Source organism: Neomonachus schauinslandi, chromosome 15, assembly GCF_002201575.2.
Source record: "Neomonachus schauinslandi chromosome 15, ASM220157v2, whole genome shotgun sequence".
NCBI classification, from domain to species: domain Eukaryota; kingdom Metazoa; phylum Chordata; class Mammalia; order Carnivora; family Phocidae; genus Neomonachus; species Neomonachus schauinslandi.
Genome location: NC_058417.1, coordinates 37,499,555 through 37,522,312, shown reverse-complemented (window position 1 = coordinate 37,522,312; position 22,758 = coordinate 37,499,555). Strand labels below are relative to the sequence as shown.

The 22,758-nt window shown below is 58.7% G+C and overlaps 2 protein-coding genes across 2 annotated transcripts in view; both read right to left on the bottom strand.

Moving 5' to 3' along the window:
- Nucleotides 1–165, bottom strand: part of CISD3 (CDGSH iron sulfur domain 3) — a 3,432-nt gene extending 3,267 nt beyond the window's left edge. The window contains exon 1 of the mRNA XM_021704375.1: nucleotides 103–165. Coding sequence (XP_021560050.1) covers nucleotides 103–165 — 63 coding nt within the window. The remainder of the gene's footprint in view (nucleotides 1–102) is intronic.
- Nucleotides 166–2,631: 2,466 nt separating this feature from the next.
- On the bottom strand, nucleotides 2,632–22,549 carry MLLT6 (MLLT6, PHD finger containing). Its single transcript, XM_021704166.2, has 20 exons — nucleotides 22,438–22,549; nucleotides 21,138–21,217; nucleotides 20,614–20,668; nucleotides 20,272–20,381; nucleotides 19,242–19,345; nucleotides 18,963–19,056; nucleotides 16,520–16,681; nucleotides 15,474–15,572; nucleotides 12,909–13,134; nucleotides 11,783–12,397; nucleotides 11,137–11,324; nucleotides 10,796–10,904; nucleotides 9,535–9,601; nucleotides 9,189–9,334; nucleotides 8,462–8,659; nucleotides 8,267–8,355; nucleotides 6,799–7,148; nucleotides 6,269–6,359; nucleotides 4,971–5,321; nucleotides 2,632–4,410 (listed from the first exon to the last, which is right to left on the bottom strand). Exons 1-20 carry the CDS (start codon nucleotides 22,544–22,546, stop codon nucleotides 4,369–4,371), a joined length of 3,285 nt encoding a protein of 1,094 aa, XP_021559841.1. The 5' UTR covers nucleotides 22,547–22,549; the 3' UTR covers nucleotides 2,632–4,368.
- Between the last annotated feature and the right edge of the window lie 209 nt (nucleotides 22,550–22,758).

Below are 22,758 nucleotides of genomic sequence, written 5' to 3'. Positions count from 1 at the left end.
GGAAGACGCCGCGGGGCTCCGCGCGGGTGGGGCCCGGGGCCTGCGCCGTCCGGGGTGCCCCCCCTCCCCGCGCCGCCGCCGGAAGCCCGGCCGGCCCCCAACCCCCGCCGCGTCCTCGGGCCCGCCGGCGGAGGGGTGCCGAGGGGCCGCCCGCTCCGGGAGCATCGCCCCGGCGCTCGAGGCCCGCGCCTCCCGGTGCGGGCGGGGACCTCCCGGGAGCCGGCGGCTCAGGCGGAGGCTAAGGCCGCGTCTCCAGGAGTGCGGCGCGGCTCCCGCTCGGCCCAGGGAGCTTGCTTTTGCCACAGATTCCCGCCCGGCCCGGGCGTACGCATTAGCGCCTTGTGGGTGGGCGCAGGTATCTGAGTTCCCAGCAGGAACCTGGGTGTCCTGCGCGTACTGGTCTGTGAACTACGATTCTAAGTGCTTAAAGAAATGTAACAGACCACCCCTCCCCCCCCCCCCTCCCAAGGCTCCCACCGTTGGCACTCCCCTCCCTTCCCCTTCAGTAAAGCCAGACAAAGCAGGGGTCTTTGGATTTTTTTTTTTTTTTTTTTGTAAAACATTCTTTTATTAAAAGAACAAGTGCTGTTTATGAACTGCCCTTCGTACAAATAACATCCGTTATACAAAGATACAAGATCCGGGTTATGCACAATTCCAGGCTTGGAAGTGAGAGGAGGGGGGCATTGCCTTTTGGGCTGAGGCTATAAAGGAGGTTCTAGAAAGAATGTAAAAGGAGCCCCTGGGTTTGCAACTCTGGCTTCCCTTCCCTGCTCCCCTAGGAAGGTTCTGCTACATTGAGACAGGCTGGGATGGATAGGGGGAAAACGGGGCTGGGAGTCAGGGTTTGGGTCTCCAGTCCTGCCACCTGAGTCCCAAGTTGGGCTGGAGGAAGTGAACAAAGGGCAATGAAGGCACCCCCCAGGCCCCAACTTTTCAGTAGATCAAGTCAAAGTGGTCGGGAGCTGGACACACTTTGAATCCGGATTGATGTGACTGGAAGGAGCCAGGGTGTTGTGCCCCACTTCCTCCAGATTCCCCACTGAAGTGACCTTAATCTGTCTGGGCACCTCTCCCCATTGAGATAAGAATTGGGAGCAAGCCGCCTACTCCTAACTTGGGCCCACCACACACCAAGGAAGATGCTGGAGGTTGGCAAGGGGAGCCCGTGCCTTTGAACAGTTGTCTGCATGTCCAGTTCGGGGAAAGGGAAACGTGAGGTCCCCCTTTCTCAGAGCTGGCCCCTGGCTCTGGCTCCCCTCACTTGTCTAGGCCCTTCCCTAGAACTCAGTACAGGAATGGGTGGGGCGCTCTCAGCCTCAAGGTTAGGACACCAGGAGGCAGCGGTAGACCCAGGAGCCTGAGGGGAAAGACACACACAAATAGGAAAAACTTAAAAAAAAAAAAAAAAAAAGCAATCTTTAAAGTGTCATTGTCTATGGAGAGGATCCATCAGCTCTGAGCTAAGACAATCAGTGCTACATAGATACCCTCCCACCCCGGGGCCCAGCCCAGCACTCACACACACAGGGACAGACAGCCAGCCACATGGAGGTGGTGCAGTGGGGGGCGAGAGAGCCCAGGACCAGGAGGCCAGGGTCCTGAGGGCTGGTCCTGGCTCTGCCCCAAGCCCCTGCCCCTCCTTGGCTTGGAGCTATCACCTGTGAAGCGAGGAACTGGCTCCAACCACCCCTAAAGATAGGTCCCTTCCAACTCTGACACTCATGCACCAGTCGTGACCTCAAAGCCGGACAGGGGTTCAGCATGCACACCCCCTCACACCTCCACACTGAGCGTGATCATACACGAAGCACCTCTCATGCATTTTCAGACTCCATTTCCGCCCTGCAAACCAAATCCTTTCTCTCTGCTAGGCAGAGAGATCTACAAATCTGTGTCTTTCCCCACTCCCCATCCAAATTCGTCCTGGAAAAAGGGACAGAGGCTGGAAAAGGAGGGTGAGGTCACTAAAGCCACTCCCCCTGCACTGGGATCCTGAAGATCTCCAGAACTTTCCTATTATAAAGCTCCCTCTGAAGAAGGAAATGCACGACCTCTCACATGCCCCCCTCCGCCCCAAATTGAGGGACAGCAGCAATCCATACTCAGCCTGGGTCCCTTCTTCCAACCTAACCTACCTACGGCTGCACCCCAGCCTGGGGAAAGCTGGAAAAACATAGGCTCTTGGAGATGAGAAGCCCAGGCTCATGGGTGCTGGGAGGGAGCGGGGAGGTCTTGGTTCCAGTGCACTAAATCCTAGGGACCTCTCACTCTCTGCCACAGCGGCCTCAGAGAGGATTGGCTTCCCTCAGCATCCAGAACAGAAGTTGACTTAGGCTCTTAGTGGGCTGGCCTTGGGCAAGGGTGTGAGTGTGAAAGAGCAACTCTTCTAAGAACCTCTAAAGGTTATTCTTCTTTTCAGTGGTTTGGGGGCAGGGAATTAGAGAGCTTAATAGATGAAGATGAATAAAACGCTGAATCCTATCGTTTCTTTCTAATTGATATTTAGCATTAATAAAAAGTGAGTATTTCTGAGGTCATCACAACTGCCTTCCCCCCACCCCCAAGCCCTTGCAAGTGCCTAAGAAATTGCCTCTGAAGGATTCCCACCCACCCCCTCCTTTATCAGCTCCCTAACATCTTACAAAGTCTTATCAACAGGAATATTAATATTATTTTCAGTATCAGAAAAAAACCAGTTGAGCAGCACAGGCAAAAATATATCTGCACTACGTTTCTGTCGTTGCCAAAAATATACACATCTTCTTTTCTTTATTTAAAAAAAAACCAACAATAACAAAAACCCAAACAGAAACACACACAAAAAATCCACACATGCAAAGACTGATGAGACACGAGCATCAGGGAAAGCTGGAAACGCCTTCTCCCGGCTCCAACCCCAGTGCAACTGAAACAGAGACACAGGCTTCACCCTCGCCCCGCTCCCGGCTGCCCGACCAGCCCGCAGCCTTTGCCACCAAAGGCTCTGGGCAGGTGGGGGCTCTTTAAGGTGAGAATTGCCCCCTACACCCCGGGGAAATAGCTGGTGGGTGAAGGGACAGTTGTCAGGTCAGCTTGAGCTGAAGGCTCCCCTGGTTGGTGGGGGGGGTGGGGTGCGGGGGCGGGGCAAAGCAAGCTGGCTAATTCTGGGAGGTTTTCACCAAAGGAAGTGGCACTTTACTCCCCCTCTTTGCCCCATCCCCCAGATCCCTGGGGCTCCCCCTGGGCCAGGGAAGCAGGACCAACTATCAGTGGGGGAAGGGGGGCTCCGAGGGGGCAGTGAGACCATGTGGGGGCCTGGGGGAGGGAAGGCAGGACATTACCCTGATTCAAAGCCCCCAGCCCCCAGTTACTCTCCAATATTGGAGTACTGTTCTGGTTTTTGTTAACCATTCACGCCCCAGAAAGGGACCAAAGTTGGTGAGGTGGGGAGGGTGCAAACAAAAGCTGGGAGCCCTCTTCTGCTGCTGCCTCATCTGAGCACTGCTCCTATCCCTGCCCTCGGCTGCCCCAGGTCCAGGGGGAGTCAGACAGACAGACAGACAGACAGACAGACACACACACACACATAGACGCACACGCACACAGGCACACACGCTCTCTGAGTCAGGCAGCTCCATCTTCCCACCCTCCGCACTCCTAAATCCAATAGTGCAAACAAGGGGCAGGGCACCAAGAGGGTTGGGCCTCGCCCCCCTGCCCGCCCCCATCCCATCACCGTCGGGGGGGGGGAGGGGGGCTCCCGAGAGGTGGGGAGGCATGGGCTTAGTTTGGTGCCGTCCTGCCCCTTCCTCAGCTCCCTCATCTGTGGGCTTTTACAAGCTCAGCTTGTAACCCTCATTAGGGGGCAGGGGCAGGGGACCGGGGAGACACGGTCCAAGGGATCTCTTCTGCCATCTGCCCAAGTTGGGAAGAAACCGCAGGTAAAGCAGGGCCACCCCTTCTTTCGTAAGAGATTTCCGCGCACGGGCAGGCCCAGGGCCTGTCCCCCCACCTCTCCCCACTCAAGTGCTGATCCATTTTATGTGGGGGGTCCAACCAACCCCCCACTTATGCCATGGCCCACGTGGCTCTTGGAGGACCTCAAAACATTGCTGAGAGTCGGGGCTCCTAGGTGGGCTTGAAGCCTGTCCTCCCTCTGAGCCCCTCACAAAGGGGTCAGTGCGGAGGGAGAGGGGCCAATGGAAGGGGCATCCCTCTCCGGCTCAGTCCTCGGCACCAGGAGCACCCACACTCCCTGGGCCTCAGCACACCATCTGGGCTGGGGCTCTCCAGTGTCTGGGTGCAGGTGCCTGCTCCAGGCTAGGTAGGACCCCTCAGGCCAAGATCTGCCCCCTCCATCTGGGGGTCAGGAGGGGCTGGGTGGATTTAGCCTTTTTCCTGGTTGGCTGAGGTTCCTTTGTCAGCGGTCTGGAAAGAGAGGAAGGGAGGCTGGGGGTTTAGGAGGTGTCTGGTTCTAACACCCGGTGGAGAACAGGTGCCTGGGTAAGGCCACTGCTGTAGGACACAGTGAGGGAGCCTGGCTGAAGCCCCTGCCCTGGGCTCTTGGGCTAAGGCGAGTGTTTGTGTCTGGGTGTTGGGGGGAGGGGAGGGCAAGGTGCCCTGCACAAGGGCACCCAGCTGAGCAAGGCCAGCACCCTGGGCTCTGACAATATGCCCTCAGAGGAAGGAGGGAGGGCCTTTCTCCAAAGGGCCCACCCAGAGCATCCTCTTTTTCTAACTGGTCCACTCAGAGAGGAAACGGACTTTTCTAATTGGTCTCCCCGGAGGAACGCCATTTTCTAACTGGTCCTTTTGCTATAAGCCCACGCTCGGAGTCCGACCGTGGCGGAGCCAGCAGAGGCCCTGGGGCCTGGAGCGGGGCGCCTTGCTGACCGAGGGGTGGCTTCCGTCCTCCTTCTCATGCTCCACCTCTGCCCATCCCGGAGAAGGTGAGGGCGGCCAGGCCGGCCCGGGGGCCCCCTACTCACCCCTCCTTTGGGGCCACTGCCGTCCGCCCCCGCCAGGCTGAGGAAGGGGTTGGTCTGGGCCGTGAGGACTGGAGGGCCGCCTGCTGCTGCTACTGCTGCGGCCGCGGCCGCCGCGGCCATGAGACTCGGGTTGTTGCCGAGCGAGGGAGCCACCAGGGCCCCGGCGGGCAGCAGGGCGGGGGCGGACGCGGCGGGCAGCAGGCCGGGGGTGCCCGCGGACAGCAGCGGGGTGGAGCTTCCTGCCAGCAGGCTGGCCATGGGCAGCTGGGAGCCCCCGGCCATCTGCAGCCGCTGCAGCTCCCGCTTCTGCTGGATCTGCTGGATCATCTGGTAGACGACAGTCTGGTGTTCCTGCAAGGGGGCCAGACGGCTCAGGGGCCAGTGGTCCCCGGAGCCAGCTTGCCCTGCTTGGCCCGGGGCCCCATCCCACCTCACTGGAGCCATGAGGAAGGAGACCTGGGGGACGGTCAAGGTCCTGTCTCGAACTCCCCACTCGGAGCCTCAGTCTCCCCATCTGGATAAGAAAGCGGTTGGGGCCCTGACTGTCGACCCAGGGCACCCCTCCCCGGGGCATCCCTGGCTGAGAGCTGGAGGATGTCTGGCAGCCCTGGCCCCACCTCCTCGCTGCATCAGTTCCTCAGTCGCTATGACAACCACAAATGCCCCCAGGGGTGGTATGACCCCAAGTTGAGAAACAACTAGGCTAGCTCAATAGTATTCAATTCCCCCTCTTTTTGTTTTGTTTTGTTTCTTTTAAGATTCATCTATTTTTGCTCTGAACAGGCAAGGCGTTGTCAGTGTTCCAAACACCAAACAATATCAACGTTTACCTTAAGAAATCCTGCTCCTACCCCTGTTCCCATCTGGCCACTATAGGTAACCAGTTGAATTGGATTTCTTGTGTTTCTTTCTAGGAAAATGATTATGTTTTCTGTTTTTTCAATTCCCTCCTTTTTAAAAGGCAGAACTCCCTTTTCTCCAAAGGAAACCTTCGCAGAACCCAAAAGGGGCTGCTCTGGTTGAGAGGGTGCCCACCTGCTCAGCCACAGACCCTGCAGCTCCCCTTGAAGATCCTTGGAGCTGGGATTGGAAATGCTCAGTAACTGGGGGCTCACCACCCTCTAGGGTGTGAGCACCCCTTCCGCAATGCCCAGGGCCTGAGAGCAACCTTATCCCCTCTACCCCGCAGGGGTCCAGCCTGGGGCGGCCCTCGCTCCGTTCCGTGCCTGCACAGCCCCCGACACGGGCCCTCCCCAAGGAGCTGCAGGCCGCAGCTGCCTGCGAAGGGAGGGCATTACCGGGCTCAGCTGCGGGGAGGCCAGGAGCTGCTGGAGCTGCTGCAGTTGCTGTTCTTGCTGCTGCAGGACATGCCTCTGCTGCTCCGATAGGCTGAGGCAGGAGACAAACACAGGCCATGGGAAGGGGCAGGGAGACACTCCTCCCCCACCCCGGCCCCTCCAAGCTCCCAGACTCCCTCAGGCCCAGGTGGAGAAAGGCAGGGATGTGCGGTTTTAGGGGAGGACTACAGAGAAACAGAGCAAGCTCAGAGACCACTGGGAGGGAGCCAAGTTCGATGGAAGAACTTTCCCGGAAGGGAAAGGAAGCCTGGGGGTGCAAGACAGAAACCAATGCTTTCGTCCCTGGAGAGCACATCCAGAGGGCACCCACATCTAACATCTCGGGAGTACCTGGGGCCAAGAGGTGACTAGATTCTATGCTCTGTAAGACTGGAGAACATTCTTCCTTTTGGGGGGGCTGTGGGTGTTGGGGGGAGTCCCTCCCAGAGCCAGCCTCCCCATTCCCTTCCCCAGCCTGAGCTCTCCCTCACCTGTTAAGACAACCTGGCAGCTGCAGCGTGGGGGCCCCGCCAGCCTGGCTCAAGCCCGCAGGGTTGGGGGCGGCAGCCCCATTCAACCCCCCCAGGAGCCCATTGAGGGGCAGGGCCCCGCTGCCCGCCAGCCCTCCCAACAGCCCCTCAGCCATGGGCATGGCCCCCAGCCCTGCTGCACCCTGTGCCCGGCCCAGCCCGTTCTGTGGCTGGGGCGGGAGCGGGGCAGGGGCCCCGGGCAGGGCCAGGGGCAGAGTAGCGGGGCTCTGCTGGAGCAGGGGCAGCGGTGGGGGCGTGCTGTGGAAGGACAGCGACGAGCTGCTGCGGCTGGGGCAGCCTGAGTGTGGGTCCTGGGGAGGGAGGGGGAAGGGAGGGGTCAGAGGGGCGGGGGGCCAGCGTGACCTTTCTGGCCCCCGGCCCAGCACCCACCAGCATTCTCACAGAGCACAGCCACCCCCACCGCACCCAGGCAGAGCCACCCAGGACGAAGAAGCAAGACCCAGGGATAAAAGCTAAGAATCCAAATAGTCTTCACAAATCCCGTTTACAGATCACTTCCTGGGGGCCCAGCACCCCTCGCACTCCTTGTTAATCATGAACAGGGACGTTGGTGGTGGCCATCTAGTGAACTAGACCAACACCCACAGCATCTAGGTTCACTGCTTGCCCCCAGCTATCTCCTTATTCCCATATATGGGTGAAGCCATTGATTCTTAAGCAGGCTAAGTAACTGCAGGCAAGAGAACAGCAGCTGGAGGGGAAAGACTCAGGTTCAAATTCTGTGTCCACAGTTCACTGGCTTCTCTGTCTTAGTTTCCTCACTCATAACATGAGGGGAATAGTAGTACTGTTCCACAAGGTTATTGGAAGACTAAACAAACCGATGCTTTGAAAGTCTCAGCACAGGACATGATTTCAGAGGGCAAGTGTGCAATCAATACTCGTTAGCGCTATGATTATTGTTGCTCAGGTATACACCACCCCGTTTGTTTGATTTCAACAGTAACCACAACCTAAGGATAGACTGCTCCCCCCAACACCGCCGATCACAGGGGGATTACTGGGTGCCAGTTGCTGTAATAAACCTTTCCCAAATACTTCTCAAAGAGGCCTTCCCTAACCACCTCCTAACTCCAGAAGAATCCCACCCCGATTCTGCCTCACAGCCCTTAAGGTATTTCCATTTTCGCACTTTTCCTGGTTTGTAATGATTATTTTCTTGGATCGCTAGTCTATCTTCAGGAGCAGGGCTGTGACCGTTTTGCTCATTGATTGCTTGACCAGTGCCTGGCATTAAGTAAGCACCTATAATTATTATTTAATGAAGGAAGGAATGGATCAGTCAACCAATTGCTCAGCCAATCACTTCACTGCCCAGGCTCCAATAGCTGCAGGGTGAAGACGAGACCCGAAGGCCCTGGTGCTTCCCCTCCTGCCCCCCCCCCCGCCTCCCCCCTGCAGCGCCCACCTCGGAAGACGTGGACAGAGAGTTGTCCAGGCCAAGACTGTTCTTCCCCGGGGGGCTCTTGCTGGTGCTTAAGGAATCGCTGCTGCCAGCTGAAGGAGGGGATCAGGGAAGGAGGTCAAGGGCTGCAGTCGGGGCCGGATCATCCCATTGCCCGGCAGAGGCTCCCACTCCCGGACTCGGTGGGAATCCCCTTACCTTGGGGAGGCAGGCCATAGGGCCCAGGGACTGGGCCGTTGGCAGCAGGCAGGGAGGCAGGCAGGGCGGGGAAGGGCACAGAAAGCTGCACATTGAGAATCTGCAGCCGCTCCTTCTTGGCCGTCAGGCTCAGGATCTGTTCCTGAAGCCGCTGGTTTTCCTTCTGCAGCGCGTGCAGTGCCTTCAGCATCTCCACGACTGCAGAGAGAGGGTGAGAGCGCCTGAGCCCTGCAGGCCTGGAGAGGCGGGGCGAGGGCGGGGGGCGGGGCGAGAGAACCGGAGGCGGGGCTTGGAGGGCGGGGCCTGGCGGAGGAATTCAGACTCAGACCCAAAGGAGAAGGCGCCCGCTGGCAATAGCAAGAGACTCAGGTGAGCTCGGAGAGGCGGGACCCGGGGGGAGCCAGAGGTGTGAGGACTAGGGGCGGGGCCTGAGGCTGGGGGTCGAGGCTCTGACTGGGAGCGTTAGAGGCGGGTGGAAGTTGGGAAGTTGGAGCCTAGTAACGTAAGGGCCAGGAGGCCGCGGAGGCCGAAGGCTTGGTGCACAGGTGGCGGGTCCAGCAGCCGGGCCTAGCAAAGGTTAGAGGTAAGGCTCGGGGTAGCCAAGAGTTAAGGCTGGGGCGGGGCCAAGGGGCGGAACTTTAAAGAAGTTTGGGGACCTCGGAGAGAAAGGTGACCGAGTCTGGGGGTCCTAGGGCAGGTCTCCCAGCCCGGCCCCACCCCTCCTCACTGTTGACACCGGCCTCGCCGTCGCCCTGCTTCTCCAACAGCTGCTCCATGTTAGTCGTTCCGGGGGCCGCTGGGTCTAACTGGCCACCCCCGCAGGGTGCAGACGCTGTCTGGTCAAAGAGTGCGGGGAGGCTGCTGATGGGGGACCTGGGGTCAGAAGAGAAAACCGGACTCAGGCTTACCTCACGTCCCCACGCCTGTCTCCCTCCTCCCCCCCTCAGGGGTTCCAGTCGTCCCCTCTTGGACCCCACCCTCTCCTGGAGCCCGTCTCTCCGTCCCCTCCTCCCTCTAGTGTCCCTCCAGCCCCGCTCCCAGCCCCTCCCCCAAGCCGCCGCCCCCTCCCTCACATGGAAGACAGACTCTCCTGGGGGGAGGTCCCCCGACACCGGAAGCTGCAGTCCTCCAGGTCTGGCTCTTGGGAGGAGAAGGGGAGCAGGGATCAGCGGGGAAGAGGTGCCGTCGGCCTCACGGTCCCCGCCTGGGAAGTGGGTGCGGGATCTGGGACTTTACCGCAGACCCCTTTCCCCCAGGATCTCCCCCAACCCCAGACTGGCAGTTCTAGCTCGTAAGGCGCTGGGAGCCCGGGCTTGGAAACCTGGCCCCTTGGGAGGCACAGCCATGGGATCTGGTCCTCTTTCCCCTTCTCTAGGCAGAAAGGCGGACACTGCCTGGCTTCTTTCAGAACCACCTCTCAATTTCTTTCCTGGTAGACTCAGGGTTATAGAAATTCAGGGTCTAGACAGTCCTCGGTTGAACTTGGACCTGATACTTGCTATGTGACCTTGGGCTTGAAACTAATCTCACTAAAATGACTGTTAGGAGGATTAAAAACAAGGTAATAAATGTGAAGTGTCAGCTGTCCTGCAGCAAGCCCTTAAAAACTGCAGCTATTGTAATTAGTCTTGTGCGACTTCTCATATTCATAAACTCGTAAGTTAGACTGCAAAACCTTTTGCCGGGCCACAGAATTCCAATTTGGGTTTTGGAAAAGGTGGTCACCCTGCGCTGTCAGATCATTAATTCTGGAATCGGATTCGGCCCCTTTAAGAAGGTTTACCTGAACGGGCGGCCGGGAGGTGAGCCCCGCCCCCTAACCGGCCAGGTGGTGTGTCTGCACCAATCAGCTCTCTGGGGCTGGGTTGACTCTCCAGGGAGGGGGAGGGGCGCTTGTGATCCTCCCCCTTAACTCCGAAATACCCGGAGCGCAGGTTGCCCAGCTGGTGGACTCGAAAGGTCCCATCCCGAGGACTAAGAGGCCAGCAGGGAACTGGGCTTGGAGTCAGGGCCAGAATGTGAGCTCTGGCTCCGCCTTTCTCTACTTCAACTGCTTTGAGCAAACCATTAAGCCTTTTTCTTCTGTGAGCAGTAGTAATTCTGCCGGTCCTGTCCTGTCCCGTCCCTCCACGGTTTTGTTTTGTTTTTTTAACGTGCTTAAGTGTACCCTGGTTTGTTGTGTGTGAATTTTTTTTTTTTTTTTTTTTCAGGGCGGGCAATGGCCAGAGGGAGGGGGCAGCCGGAAAGTCCTCCCATCTGTCTGGGGTGACATGCAGGTGATGGGTGCCCCTCAGGTCTTTGGGAAGAAGAGGGAATGGGGTCAGAGACACATACCTGTGTGGCTGCTCTCGGCTTGGGTGAGGAGGGGGTTAACGGCACCCATGGGGGTTCCAAAGATGTGGGTAGAAGGGAGGCTAAAGGTAGAGCCAGCCAGAGAAAACACCTGAGGGAAAGGAGGTAGAGTCCAGCCTGGTGGTTATTCTTGGATCTAGGGCACAACTGTGTGTGTAGAGGGGGAGGGGATCAGGTGTGCTGGGGAGAAGACCAGAGAGGGAGACATTCTGGTGGCGACCAAGCCCAATCTCTCAATCTCTCCCATGGAGAGCTGGTGTCCCAGGCAGCCTGTCTGTCCCCCACCTGCCCAGGGATGGAGGAGCCCAGGGGTAAGGCCTCACCTGAGTGGTGGAGATAGAAGCAGAGGAGGAGGGGAGGGTGCTGGTGAATGGGGAGCGGCTGAGGCGGGGCAGGGCCGAGGTCCCTGGGGGCCCCAGCAGGCTGGAGGAGAGGGGGGTGCTGCAGACAGCGCGCAGCATTCCGCCACTGCCACCATGGGAGATGGGGTCCTTATTACTGGTGTAGATGCCTACAGGCACAAGAAGGACACAGAGGGAAACTTCGGGTCACCACTCCCCCCCAGGCCCCAGGCCCCTCCTCAGTCAGGTGGCTGGGGCAGCCCCTCCCCAGGGATAATACTCCCCTGGATCTGGGGAGTATCACATCAGTCTAACCCTCTTGCTGCAAAGATGTCACTTCTTGCCTATGGGACATCTGCTTGAAATGCCTGCTTATTAGACTGCCCTGCCCAGGCCAGGGGGATTCCAGGCTTTTCTAATAGGTAAGTCCTACTGGCACTCTACTCCAATCTCTCCCACCACGACCCGGCAGAAGACAGGAACGGGGGAGCGTCTTAGAGTTGACTGGCTCTTCCATCCTTTATCTCTGTCCTTCGGAGCATCTATCCCATTTCCCTCTGACTGTATGCCTTTGCCTCTGTTCCCTCACTAGACTGGCTGGGCCCTGAGATGCCCAAGGGTCACTGACCTGCCCCTAGCAGGGGGGACTCCAGGCTCAGGCTGGGAAGGCTCCCTGAAGGCCCAAAGGTGCGGGAGGCCAGACCGCCCAGGCCAGAGCTGACCAGGGAACCTCCGGAGAAGGGCGAGGCGGCAGTGGCGGTAAAGCCGGCCAGCTGGGCACTGGGCAGGGAGGGAGCAGCTGCGCCCCCAGCCCCCTCCTTGTTGCGGCTGCCCTTGGGACGACCTGGTCCATGTCGGCTCCTCTTGCTAGCTTTGTGCTTCTTCTCCTTCAGGCCTGTCTCAGGGGTCTCCTCCGTAGGCACAGGGGCGGCACTCAGTGTGGGCATTCGCTTGTGGGTGCCTGCTGAGGCCCCGGACCCCGAGACGTGAGGAGACTTGTAGTCTCCAGGGGACGGGGCCCGGGCCCGGCCCGAGCTGGAGGTGGTGGTGGAGAAGCGCATGATGGGCCCGAAGCCAGAGAAGACCACCTTCTGCTCAAAGAGGTCAGCTTTGGGGGGCTCGGGGGCTGAGGGAGAGGGGGGGGCTGAGGGGGTAGGGGCTGCAGGCTTGGAGTACTTGTCCTCCTCTGGCTGCTCCAGCTTGGGGAATGCCGAGAAGTCAGGGGAGCTCTGCAGGGATGAGACTACACAGAGGGAAAACAGAATTATAGCTGCGCCCCAGATCCCACCCCCCACCCAACTGCACTAGCTGGAGAGAGCTCCGGTCGGGGGGCGGGGGAAGCCTGGGTTCCTGTCCCAGCTCTGCCTCTGTCTCTATGTCTTGGCATGAGTATCCCCCACCCCCACCCCAGCTTTCCCACGTGCCATAAAGGGGAGAGAGAACTCCTGCCCAGCTGACCTCACTGGGCTGGAGAGATTACAGAAGATATCATTAGTGTTGGTACTTTAAAAATGGCACCTCATGGCCCAAGTGCAGGGGATAATGAATACTGTCCCGGCTGGGGGGGGGGGGGGGGCCTGAGAAGGAGGGGCTGAGGGGAGGGTCCGGAGAGGAGTCACTTGGTGGGGAGCCCCCATTTTTAACCAATTTAAGAAGCAAATGAGACGCAAAGCAGTGCGCAGAGGCCCTGGCTAGAGAAGCTCTGGGCCGAAGGCTGTCCCGCCCCCAGCTTCCTCCAGGATGCCCACACTCACCTGCAGGCTGGAAGGGCCCCCCAGAGGAGGAGGAAGAGGAGGAGGAGGAGGAGGAGGAGGAGGAGGCGGAGGTGAAACTGCTCACACCTTTCCCACTGCTCAGTTTCTTCCCCTTGTGACTCAGGCTATGGCTGGAAGGCTTTTTCCCCTTCGAGTCCCTGCTGCTCTCAGAGGTCTCCTGAGTGCTGGCCTCATGGTGGGAGGAGGACGAAGCTGAGGAGGGGACCTGAGGGAAGGAGGAGAGGGCAAGGCTCAAGGCCAGCTGCCCGGGCTTACCCGAACCTGGCAGTGCGACAGGAGGACACAGGGCCCCAGGCGCTAGGGGGAGAGTCCAGGTTGGCTTCGGGAAGGACTTGTGGGCGGGGAGCCCAGATCGGGGAGGTGGGTGTGAGGAGAGGGGAGTCTGTCCTTCACCTGAGGCAGAGGAGAGTGACAACAGTCCCTGAGCCTGTCCAGATGTGCCCATCGGTTCAGTCATCCACTGAAGAAACGCTTAGTGGGTCCCAGAAGGCTGGACTTGTGCTGGCCGTGACGTGCGCAGGGCAGAGGGAGCACTGCCCAGGCCCCATCCTTGAGCCCGCCAGTCACCGCCCTTCCACCTGGCGGACACCCCCTCCCCTGGCCACCCTGGGCCCTTCCTAGACAACGTGAGCTTGCAGTGCCATGCCTCTGCCAGCACGGCCTCTCCTTACTCTGCCTGGGAAACTTCTCATGCCTGGAAGTCCATGAGGCCTCGATCCATGAGGCCACCTAGATCCCTGGGGTGGACCGGGTCACTCTGTCCTCCTAGTTCTAGGGCACCGTGTCCTCACATCAGCCTTGTCAACAGTTGCCACACTGCACTGGAATATCCAGTCCCCACATCGGAGGCCTCCAGCACGCCCCGGCGGGCAGCATGGGCTCTGGGGTCAGGCAGGGCAGGCTGTGGGCCTGGTGGGCTCTGCCATCTCCTGCTGTGGTATGTGGTGTGGCCTCTCAACCTTGTTGAGCTTCAGGGTCCTGACAGGGCCAGCGAGGTCTCTTTGGAACTGGCACGAGGAACACAGAGCCAGATCCATAGCATGGGGTCAGCAATGGCAGACGCCGGTAGCCGCGATGAATATACCGCAGAGACAGACAGTGGCCCGTGGAAAAGTATGGGCCTTCAAGCCAGACTGCCTGTGTTCAAATCTCCACTCCCCCACTCACTAGCTGTGTGCTTTTAAGGTAAATTACTTAACCTCTCTATGCCTCGGCTTCTTCATTTATTAGACTGGGTTAATAAAAATACCTAATTCATTGGATTATTTTGAGGATTAAATGAGCTAATCCCCACAGACCCCTTCCATCCTCCTGTTCGAGAAGGGACCCTGGCACGTGATGCGTGAGTGAGTTAGGGCTTCGTATTACTGCCAGGGATGGTGCTTTTCCTCCTGGTGGAGACCAGGTATTCAGTAACGGAACAAATGCTAGAGGAAGGATGGATCAGGGGACGATAGCCACCCTGCGCTGCCCTTCCCTGGGCGGAGTCCTGGTCTCTGTCTTCCTCTTTGTTCTTTTCAACAGCTGGAGTTCTGAAGGGAGCCAGATGTGGTTCTGAGAGCAAGGGAGGAGAGGGGCAAGGGGGAGGGGTAGCTGAAATGCTGGGGTGGGTGGAGGGGGATGGGCAGAAGTCTCCTACATGTCCAGAGAATACCTGGCCGCTGGGAATTCCCATATCTCTGGCCCTGCAGGCCCCAGGGAAAGGTCAGAGGGCATGAATGACAAGCTTTTCCAGGTGAGCCCTGGGAAGCAGGCGGGGAGAGGGTTACTGGGACAGTTGCCACAACATCACCCTGGAAACCCGATACCCAAGCCTCCTGCTAAGATGCCTAGAGCTCTGCCAACCTCCTAAGGTGGGTGGAGGTGAGTGGGGTAGTAACGGGGACAGGAAGAAGCAGTTTCTCCAGGCCCCTGTGCTCCTTCGGTGTGGGGGGTGGGGGGAAGGAAGGGGTGCTCTGGCTTGGATTAGCGACTCTGTAGCCCCGGGGAGGGCCTGCTGGCTGTTCCTCCAGATGTTGCCCATTTCTGGAGACAGGCCCGACATACCAAGCCTGGGAAGGGTGGGATGAGTGGGAGTTTCGGGGTGCTGTCCGTGGGCCTGCCCATGCCACCATGGGATTTTGGTTGGGAGACAGGCTCTGGGCAGTGTCCTGACGTGGGGGAGGGGTAAGAGCGAAGGGGTCCTCTCTGCCTATCTCTGGGGAAATAGGCCCCAGAATGTGAAGAACCAGCCTGAGTACTGAACCCGCAGACAAGAGCCCAGTGCTGACGCTCTCTGTCTGGAGAGAGGCAGATGTAAACATCTGGCAGCCAGCAGGCAGGGCAGCACCCCCCACCCCACCCCGACCCTCCTGGTTGGTCAGTGACTGGTGGGGCTGAAGAGCATAGGGTAGAAGGGGGGGGTGGAGAGGGGTGGGGTGGGGAACAGAGGCATAGTAACCTGAAGCTGCTGGGGGCTGCCCAGAGTCCCTGGCTCACCCCCACCCCTTGCAACTTGTCTCCCTCCCCTACCTCGGCCGCTCCCCTGCGTGTGGGCAGCAGTACCTTGTCAGCAGTGGGGACCACAGGCGGGGTGAGGATGCTGGGGGGTGACTCAGGCCGCTTCTTGTGCTTCTGTTTAAGGCGTTCTTTGTCCTTTCGACTCTGGGGAGGGAGAAGTGACCAGATCTGGGTTGTGGGGGGACAGTCTGGTTGAGGATACACATGCCATGTGCATGGGGGGAATAGTCCCCTCTCAGGGATGGGCTTTGTGGGCATCATCTCCCCCTACGGAGAGACTGGGAGACTTAGGCTGGACAAGAATGGCTCAGGCAGGTTGCCCTGGGAGCCAAAGGCCCCTCCCCCTCCTCCTGACTGCTTGCTAAAAATAGCCTGTCCCATTAGCACATCAGGGACACAGAGTACCACACACAGGAGCCCGCACCTGCGAGGGTGTCCACCTGGGACATGGAGCTGTGCGTGCAGCTGGGTTGGGAACAAGGCACACTGGGATGTGCAGCATGAGGGGACAGAGACAAGTGGGCTGCCCCATGGCTAGACTGTGGAGGTGTCTGCAAACGTGCAGGGCCGTGTGTTGAGGGCTTTGGAGACTGTCATGTCACGAGGAGGATGCGGAGCAACCACACAGAGAGCTCCAGGGAAGCCAGGCCCTCACCTTACCCTCCCTGACCCTCGTGTGTCACTGCCTCAGTCCCCTGCTGGCCTTTAGTGGCCTCAGGGGAAGGATGGGGGCAGGCCCCAAGGCCTCAGGGGCACCTTGTGGTGGTTTCCTGAGTTATGTGTTGGGGCGCCTGGGGGGCTCAAGTCGGTTGAGTGTCTGCCTTTGGCTCAGGTCATGAGCCACTTCTCCTTCTCCCCCCCCCCCCCCCGCTCGTGCTCTCTCTTAATCTCTCAAATAAATAAGTAAAATATGAAAGAGAAGAAAAGAAAGAAAGGAAGGAAAGAAAAAGAAAGAGAAAGAAAGAAAAAAGAAAAGAAAGAAAGAAAGAGAAAGAGAAAGAAAAGAAAGAAAGAAAGAGAAGGAAGAGAAGGAAGGAAGGGTTATGTGTTTGTGGGTGTGGGCAGGAGAAGGAAAGGGAGAAGACGTTTACCTTCTTCTGGCCCCTTTCATGGTGGGAAGGGTGCTTCTCCTGCTGGGTGGATGGAGAGGCTGACCGGCTTCTCCGGCCAGTGATAAAGCCACTGCCACCTGCCCCTGTGCCACTTCCTCCTCCGGCCCCTCCGCCTCCCCCGCTAGTATGCCGGGATGTCTTCTGGGGAAAGAAGAGAGAGGAATTGCCAAACCCTCCTTTCGCTAGGCTAGGACAAGATTCCTGGAAGTCCAACGATCCCGGGTGGCCAGTCCCTCCCACCCTGCTTGTCACTAAAAGGACCTTGTGTCTTCAATGATACTTTGCTCAGCAGAAGGCATTCTCTAGTCTTAAATCCTAGAGCTTCCCCAGTTGGCTTATGCAATGCACAGATTCAGCAACTGAGGCCCAGAAGAGCTAGAGGCGTCTTGGCCCTAGCAAGGAACCACTGGAGGTAGGACAAGGGCCTGAGTCTCTTATTTTCTGCCCACATCTTTCCATGGTGCCTCTTGGCCCATCTCAGGCAGCCTGAGCCACAGCCCAGTTCCACCTCTTTTGCTGGGGTAGAGGCTGCATGGGCAGTCCTGGGCAGTCCCTGCTCCCCTGCACTCTGCCCCATGCCCCCTGGTACTTCGCTCCAGCCATCAGCCCTTTCCTCTCTTGGTCCTGGCCCTCCCCCTCCATCAAACCCACAGGGGGTCCTTCTGTCCCAAAGGACCTGATGCCCTTAAGAAGGGGGAAGTAAACATGCCCAATAGCAAAAACCCAAATGATCCTCGTTCTGCCTCTCCATCCAGCCAGTGTCTGCCCCCTCCTTCCCTTTACAGCTGAGGACTGCCCCCTGCCTGACAGCTTCACCTGTCCCAGACTTGCAGGTGTCCCCTCGAAGGTCACCCACTGCCTCTCAATTGCCAAATCCAAGGACTGATTTCAAGCCCCATCCAACCCAGTTGCTCCCCAGTGGTGGGTACTGCTCCTACCTTGCCAAACACAAGATTCTCCCCTTCTCGGTCCCCCTCACACCTTGCCCCACCGTATCCTGGTGGGCACCTGAGGATTCCAGTCCAGCCTTCTCTCCTTGGGGCTGCCACCACCACCCTGCTGGGGGGCGGGGGGCGACAGCCACCACACCTGAACATCCCCATGTGGCCCCTCCTGTTGGCCCCACAGAGCTTGTCCTAAGTTGTCATCAAACCCTGAAACCAAGGTGACCATATAATTTATGATCCAAACCAGGACACTTCTGAAAACAAAAGGGGGAACTATTAATTACACCAGGGTGACAGGCACAAACTGGAACTATCCAGGGCGGAACAGGACATAGGCCAACCCTACAGAAGCGCACCGCATCCCCCTGTTCATAGCAGGCCCAGGTGCCCAAGCACTGAGAGCCTGGGTCCTCTGTCCCACCCTCAAATCCTCCTTCTCAGCCACCCCCACATGTAGGCCTGTCTACCTAGAAACAGTTCTAGAGTCCAGCCTTATCCCTCCAGCCCCCCCTTCTCGCAGCTGTCTCCCAGCCTCCAGCCTCAGCCCTTGGGATCCAGCCTCACAGTGGCTGCCAGGGTAATCTTCCTAAAAAACAAATCTGATCATGTTACCCTCCCGCTTAGAAGCCTGTGGCCCTGGGGCGGGGCGAGGGGGGCGCTGTAAGGACCAAGCTGAATTCCCATTTCAGGCTGCAGCCTCCCTCTCTAGGACACCGCCAGAGTTTCTGGAGCATGCAGGCCTCTCCACAACCGTGGAATAGAAGCCCTCCTCCAGCCTCTTCTTGGGCCCCGGAAGCCCAGGGCAGAAGCCAGCCCTGCTCTGGCCCTGCCTGAGTGTTGTGGTCATCTCCTGCCTCACTCTCCCCAAGCACCCTGTTCTGTCCCCAAGTTCTCTTTATCACCTCAGGACTTGGTCCATGCCAGTGGCACCACCTAGGACTCATTTCTTTCTGTCTCTGCTTTGGCAGGTCCCCAAGGAGCTTTCAGATCAAACTGTGTGCTCCGAATCCCGCACACCAGCTGTGGGATAAGTTACACGACCTTGGTGGGTCTTAGTTTACTAATCTGTAACATGGAGAATACTGTACACCCAGTTCTTAGGGTTGCGGGGAGGACCACATAAAATGACACAAGTAAAGAGCTTTGCACAGAGGCCAGAGCACAGTCATCCCCACAGATGTTGGCTCTTATTGCTTCTACTTGCGCTTAAATGCTGCCTCTTCCTTGAAGCCTCCCAGACTGTGACAGGCAGGGTCTGAGCTGTCTTCTGGGACGGACCGCCTGGCTCAGCCCTCATTCACCTCCCACGGGCTGTACCTCAACCCCTTCCTTATCCAGTGGCACAGCTCCTCACAGCAGGGCCTGGGCTCCCTCCATCTCCATCCTCCCAGCACCTGGCTCCAGCCTGGCCTGGAACCCATACCCTCGAAAGCAGGACTGACTGACCCACTCACCACCTGGCGGACAAGACTCACCATTTTGCTGAAGTGGTATTTGCAGTAGCCGCAGTACTTGACGTTGTCCACTTCCAGCACTTCTTCCTCGCACAGCAGGCCGGCCATTTGGGCGCTAAGCGAAACAGGGTAGCCTGAGAAGCGGGTGGCCACAGACCAGACCGGCCACCTTCTTCCCACCGTCACTGCTATTGCCACCAAAAAGACAGCTGGCCGTGGCAAGCCTTGGAGGGGGCTGGGCCAGCTGCCCAGGGACTCCAGAGAACCCTGGAGGGGGAGTGGCACAGGCAGGGGTCTCACCAGGTGACATGGAAAGCTTGCCGACATCCGTGGCGGTTACAGGTCATGCAGGCTCCTGAGGCCGCCTTGCTCTCCCGGCCCTGCTCCTCACAGATGTAGCATGTCTGCAGGACACGGTACAATCATCCCCTTCTCCCTTCTACCCAAGGGATCCCTTGGCCTTCTCAGCTCTATCCTCTCCGCGGGATCCTAGGCCAGTGCTATCCAATTGAAGTTTCTGCGATGATGGGAATTTTCCATACCGCGCTGTCCAATACGGTAGCCATAAAGCACGCAGGCTACTGAACGCCCGAAATGTGGCTAGTGCGACTGAGGAATTGGGACTTTAAATCGTATTTCATTTTAACTAATTTATGTAGCCGCATGTAGCTGGTAGCTACTGTATTGGACAGCAGTCCTTGGAGGGTGAGGCCTGTAAGGCCGGGGACTAGGTCTGCCTTGCTTACAGTCAGCTTACTGCACCTCTGGGCCTTTGCTCATGCTGTTCCTTATGCCTGGATCCGGAGCCCCACCCTCCTCAAGGCTGGCCTCAGCCCACGTCTCTTTCCTTGACCACTTTATCTAACGTCAGACCCCCTATGAGGTAGTCTTTATTTGTGTACCTTGTTTCTTTTCTTCACAGCACTGACCACAAACTGCATTTATTTTATTTGCCTGTTTATTGATATTTAGTCTTCCCACACAAAAGCGTGCGTTCCACGGGGCAGAGAACACATCTGTTTTGATAAGTGACCCCGTGCGCCTGGTACCTCGGCCCAGGTCTGGCACATAGTAGGCATTCTGTACAACGTGTTCAGTGAATGAATAAGTGACGCGCTTGCTCAGGTCCACGACCCAGCGTTACTACTGCCACGGAGCCTACTCGTCCCCAGGAGTTCCAGAGCACAGGCAGGTGTCTGGCAGGGGAAGGCGCCTACCCACCTCCTGAGTCCCCCTTTGGCTGGACAGAATCAGATTCCACTGGATGGAGAGAGAGCTTGAGGGACCCCAGGACGGCTGGCTGGTATGGGGCCAGACAGGGCCCACTGACCTTGTTGAAGCGGTCGTGAGGCACGTACTGCAGCACGATGGGTTCCATGGTGAGCACGTTGGCGAACTGCACCTCCGGGATGTAGAGGGCGCACACCACGTGGGCCCAGCCTGGGGCGGTGGGGGGATGGCCTGAGACCCTGGCCCCTCACCGCCCCAAGCTGCACACGGTCCCCCCTCCACAGCCTGCCCATCAGATTCCATTGCCAGCAAGGGAAGGCAAACCCAGTCTCCAGCCCCACCCTGGCCACCCCAAAATAGTCCACTCCTGCCTTCCCAGACCCCGCTCAGGGGGCCTTGCTGACCTTGACCGATGAGCTCTGGGGCTCAGGGCCCCCCTCACCTCCATTATCAGTCCTCTTCAATGCCCCGTCTTTGTGTGGGCACAGCTCACACCTCTGCCAATGCAAGGGGCACAGGGATTTTGGGGGGCTTTCCAAAAGGGGGTGGGAGGATCTGCTGAGCTGGGCCCTTCCTGAACACATTCACAGGGCCCCAGGATGAAATGAGGGGTCTATGGGGGATGGGCGGGGATATGGAAGAAACCGGGTTGGCTATGAGTGGTGATTGTCGGAGATGAGCGATGGGGACGTGAAATTCATTATAGTATTCCCTCTACTTCTATACATGTTGGAAACTTTCCATAATAAAAAGTTCAAACAACTAACAAAAATAAAAGGCCCAGTGCTGGGGGTGGGGCAGAGTAGAGGATAAGCTGAGGGAGAGATGGGTTGGTGAGAGATGTGCAGGAAACAGGAAGTCCTGTGTGACAGTCCCGCCCTAGCCTCAGCCTGAGGCTGAGTCCCCTAGTTTAACTGGGAGGAGATGCTCAGGTGTACAGAAGCGGGGAGGGAGTCTCAAACTCACCACCCTGGCTGCTCGCTCCTGAGATTCACATTTCCGGCAGAACCAGGGTCCCGTTGGCACCTGGACGATGCCATAGCAAGCTGGGGGTTGGGAAGAATCACCAAGTAAATCTGTCGGCAGTGGCTTTTCTCAGAGCAACTGGGGGAAGGGGGTGACTCTAAAGGAGGTGGGGCTGCTCCCCTGTCTGGAGTCACTCACTAGACAGCTGGATCACAAGGAATGCCTAACGGCACATGGCCAGCCTTCAACCACACAACCAAGCACTCCAAACAGGGATGAGAAGTCTGAGTCCTTGACCTTAAACTTCTAGAAGACCCCCACCACCACCCCATGCTCTTTCTGGATCGGTTTCTCAACTCCTGCCTGGGAACAGTCTTCATCATCAGGAATAGAGAAAACCAGAGGGACAACATTTACGATAGTCAAACGCGTTTTGTTGTTATGGGGGGGGGGGGGCATTTCTTAAAGGGCCAGTAAGGGAAGAGGTGGGGAAGTAGGGGGTCCAGGGACCTCATCTTAAGCCTCTAATTATAATAGGTACAGGTCAAAAGTCAAGGCCAAGGGCAGGTGCAGTGCAGGTAACCAATAGGAGAGCGGCGGGAAGCCCGGACAGAGACAGCATTAAGGGTTGTCCCAGGAAGTGGCGGAGGGGGGGTGGGGGGGGGTTAGCTGGCTGTGCCAGACAGGCGGGAGATGCCAGCCTGCGCCCTCGGCAAGACTCCTCAAGGAGTTAACTCCCGAACCATGTGCTGTTGGGGGAAACTCCAAATCTCCCTCTTCTCAATTCCCGGCCCCCTTCACAACCTCTCTCCTATCCGCAGCTCTTCCCGGAGGATTTTAGGAGTCCCCTCTCCCCTGGGACCCTTCTCCTCCCTTCCCAATTCCGCTCCTCCCAGTATCCGGAAGCGGGAGGGGGGGATGACCCCCCCTTGACCTCTCCCTCCGGGAGCCGGGACCAAAATAACCGGGCGGGAGGGGACACCTCGCAGGTAAACATTCCCCCAGCAGCCCCGACACTGGCGGTGTGGGGCGCGGAGAGTGCACTCACTGCCCCCTAGTCTGTCCCCAAACTCCCTCAACTTGGGGTGGGGGGCGCGGGACTGGAACAATAGGCAAGAAAACAATGCCTGACCCGGTCCTCCAGGACCGGGCGGGGGGTGCCCCCCGACGCCTCCCTTCCCTTCAGGTGGGGTGGGGGAGGGGCGCCCGGGCCCTGGGAGGTCTCCGGAGGGCGCGGCCCGGGGCTCCCCGCGCGCGCCGCCCCCGGGGTCCCGCCGCCCCCCGCGGGCCACCCCCGTACCTTGGTGGACAGCCACGCTGCACGCGTGCCCATCACAGTAGACCAGCGGGTTCTCGGCCCAGCCCCTCTCGTCCGAACATACGCAGCAGCCTCCTACCATCTCCTTCATACTCCCATGAGCTCCCTCCGGGGCTGGGGCGGGGGGCCGGCCGGCGGGGGTCGGGGGTCAGGGGGGGAGGGAGGGAGCGGGGGGCCGCGCGCCTCCTCGCTCCCTCCTCCTCCGCCGCCGCCGCCGCCGCTTCTTTTCTTTGCCTCCTCCTTCCTCCTCCTCGGCGTCCTCCTCCTCCTCCTCCTCGCTCGCTCTGTCTGGCCGCCCCCCCC

Coding starts and splice junctions, on each gene's coding strand:
- MLLT6 (XM_021704166.2), bottom strand. CDS start 22,546: ATGAAGGAGATGGTAGGAGGCTGCTGCGTATGTTCGGACGAGAGGGGC. Junction 13,135..15,473: donor TGGTCCCCACTGCTGACAAG/GTACTGCTGCCC, acceptor TCCTTCCCTCAG/GTCCCCTCCTCAGCTTCGTC. Junction 8,660..9,188: donor CGGCGAGGCCGGTGTCAACA/GTGAGGAGGGGT, acceptor CTCTCTCTGCAG/TCGTGGAGATGCTGAAGGCA.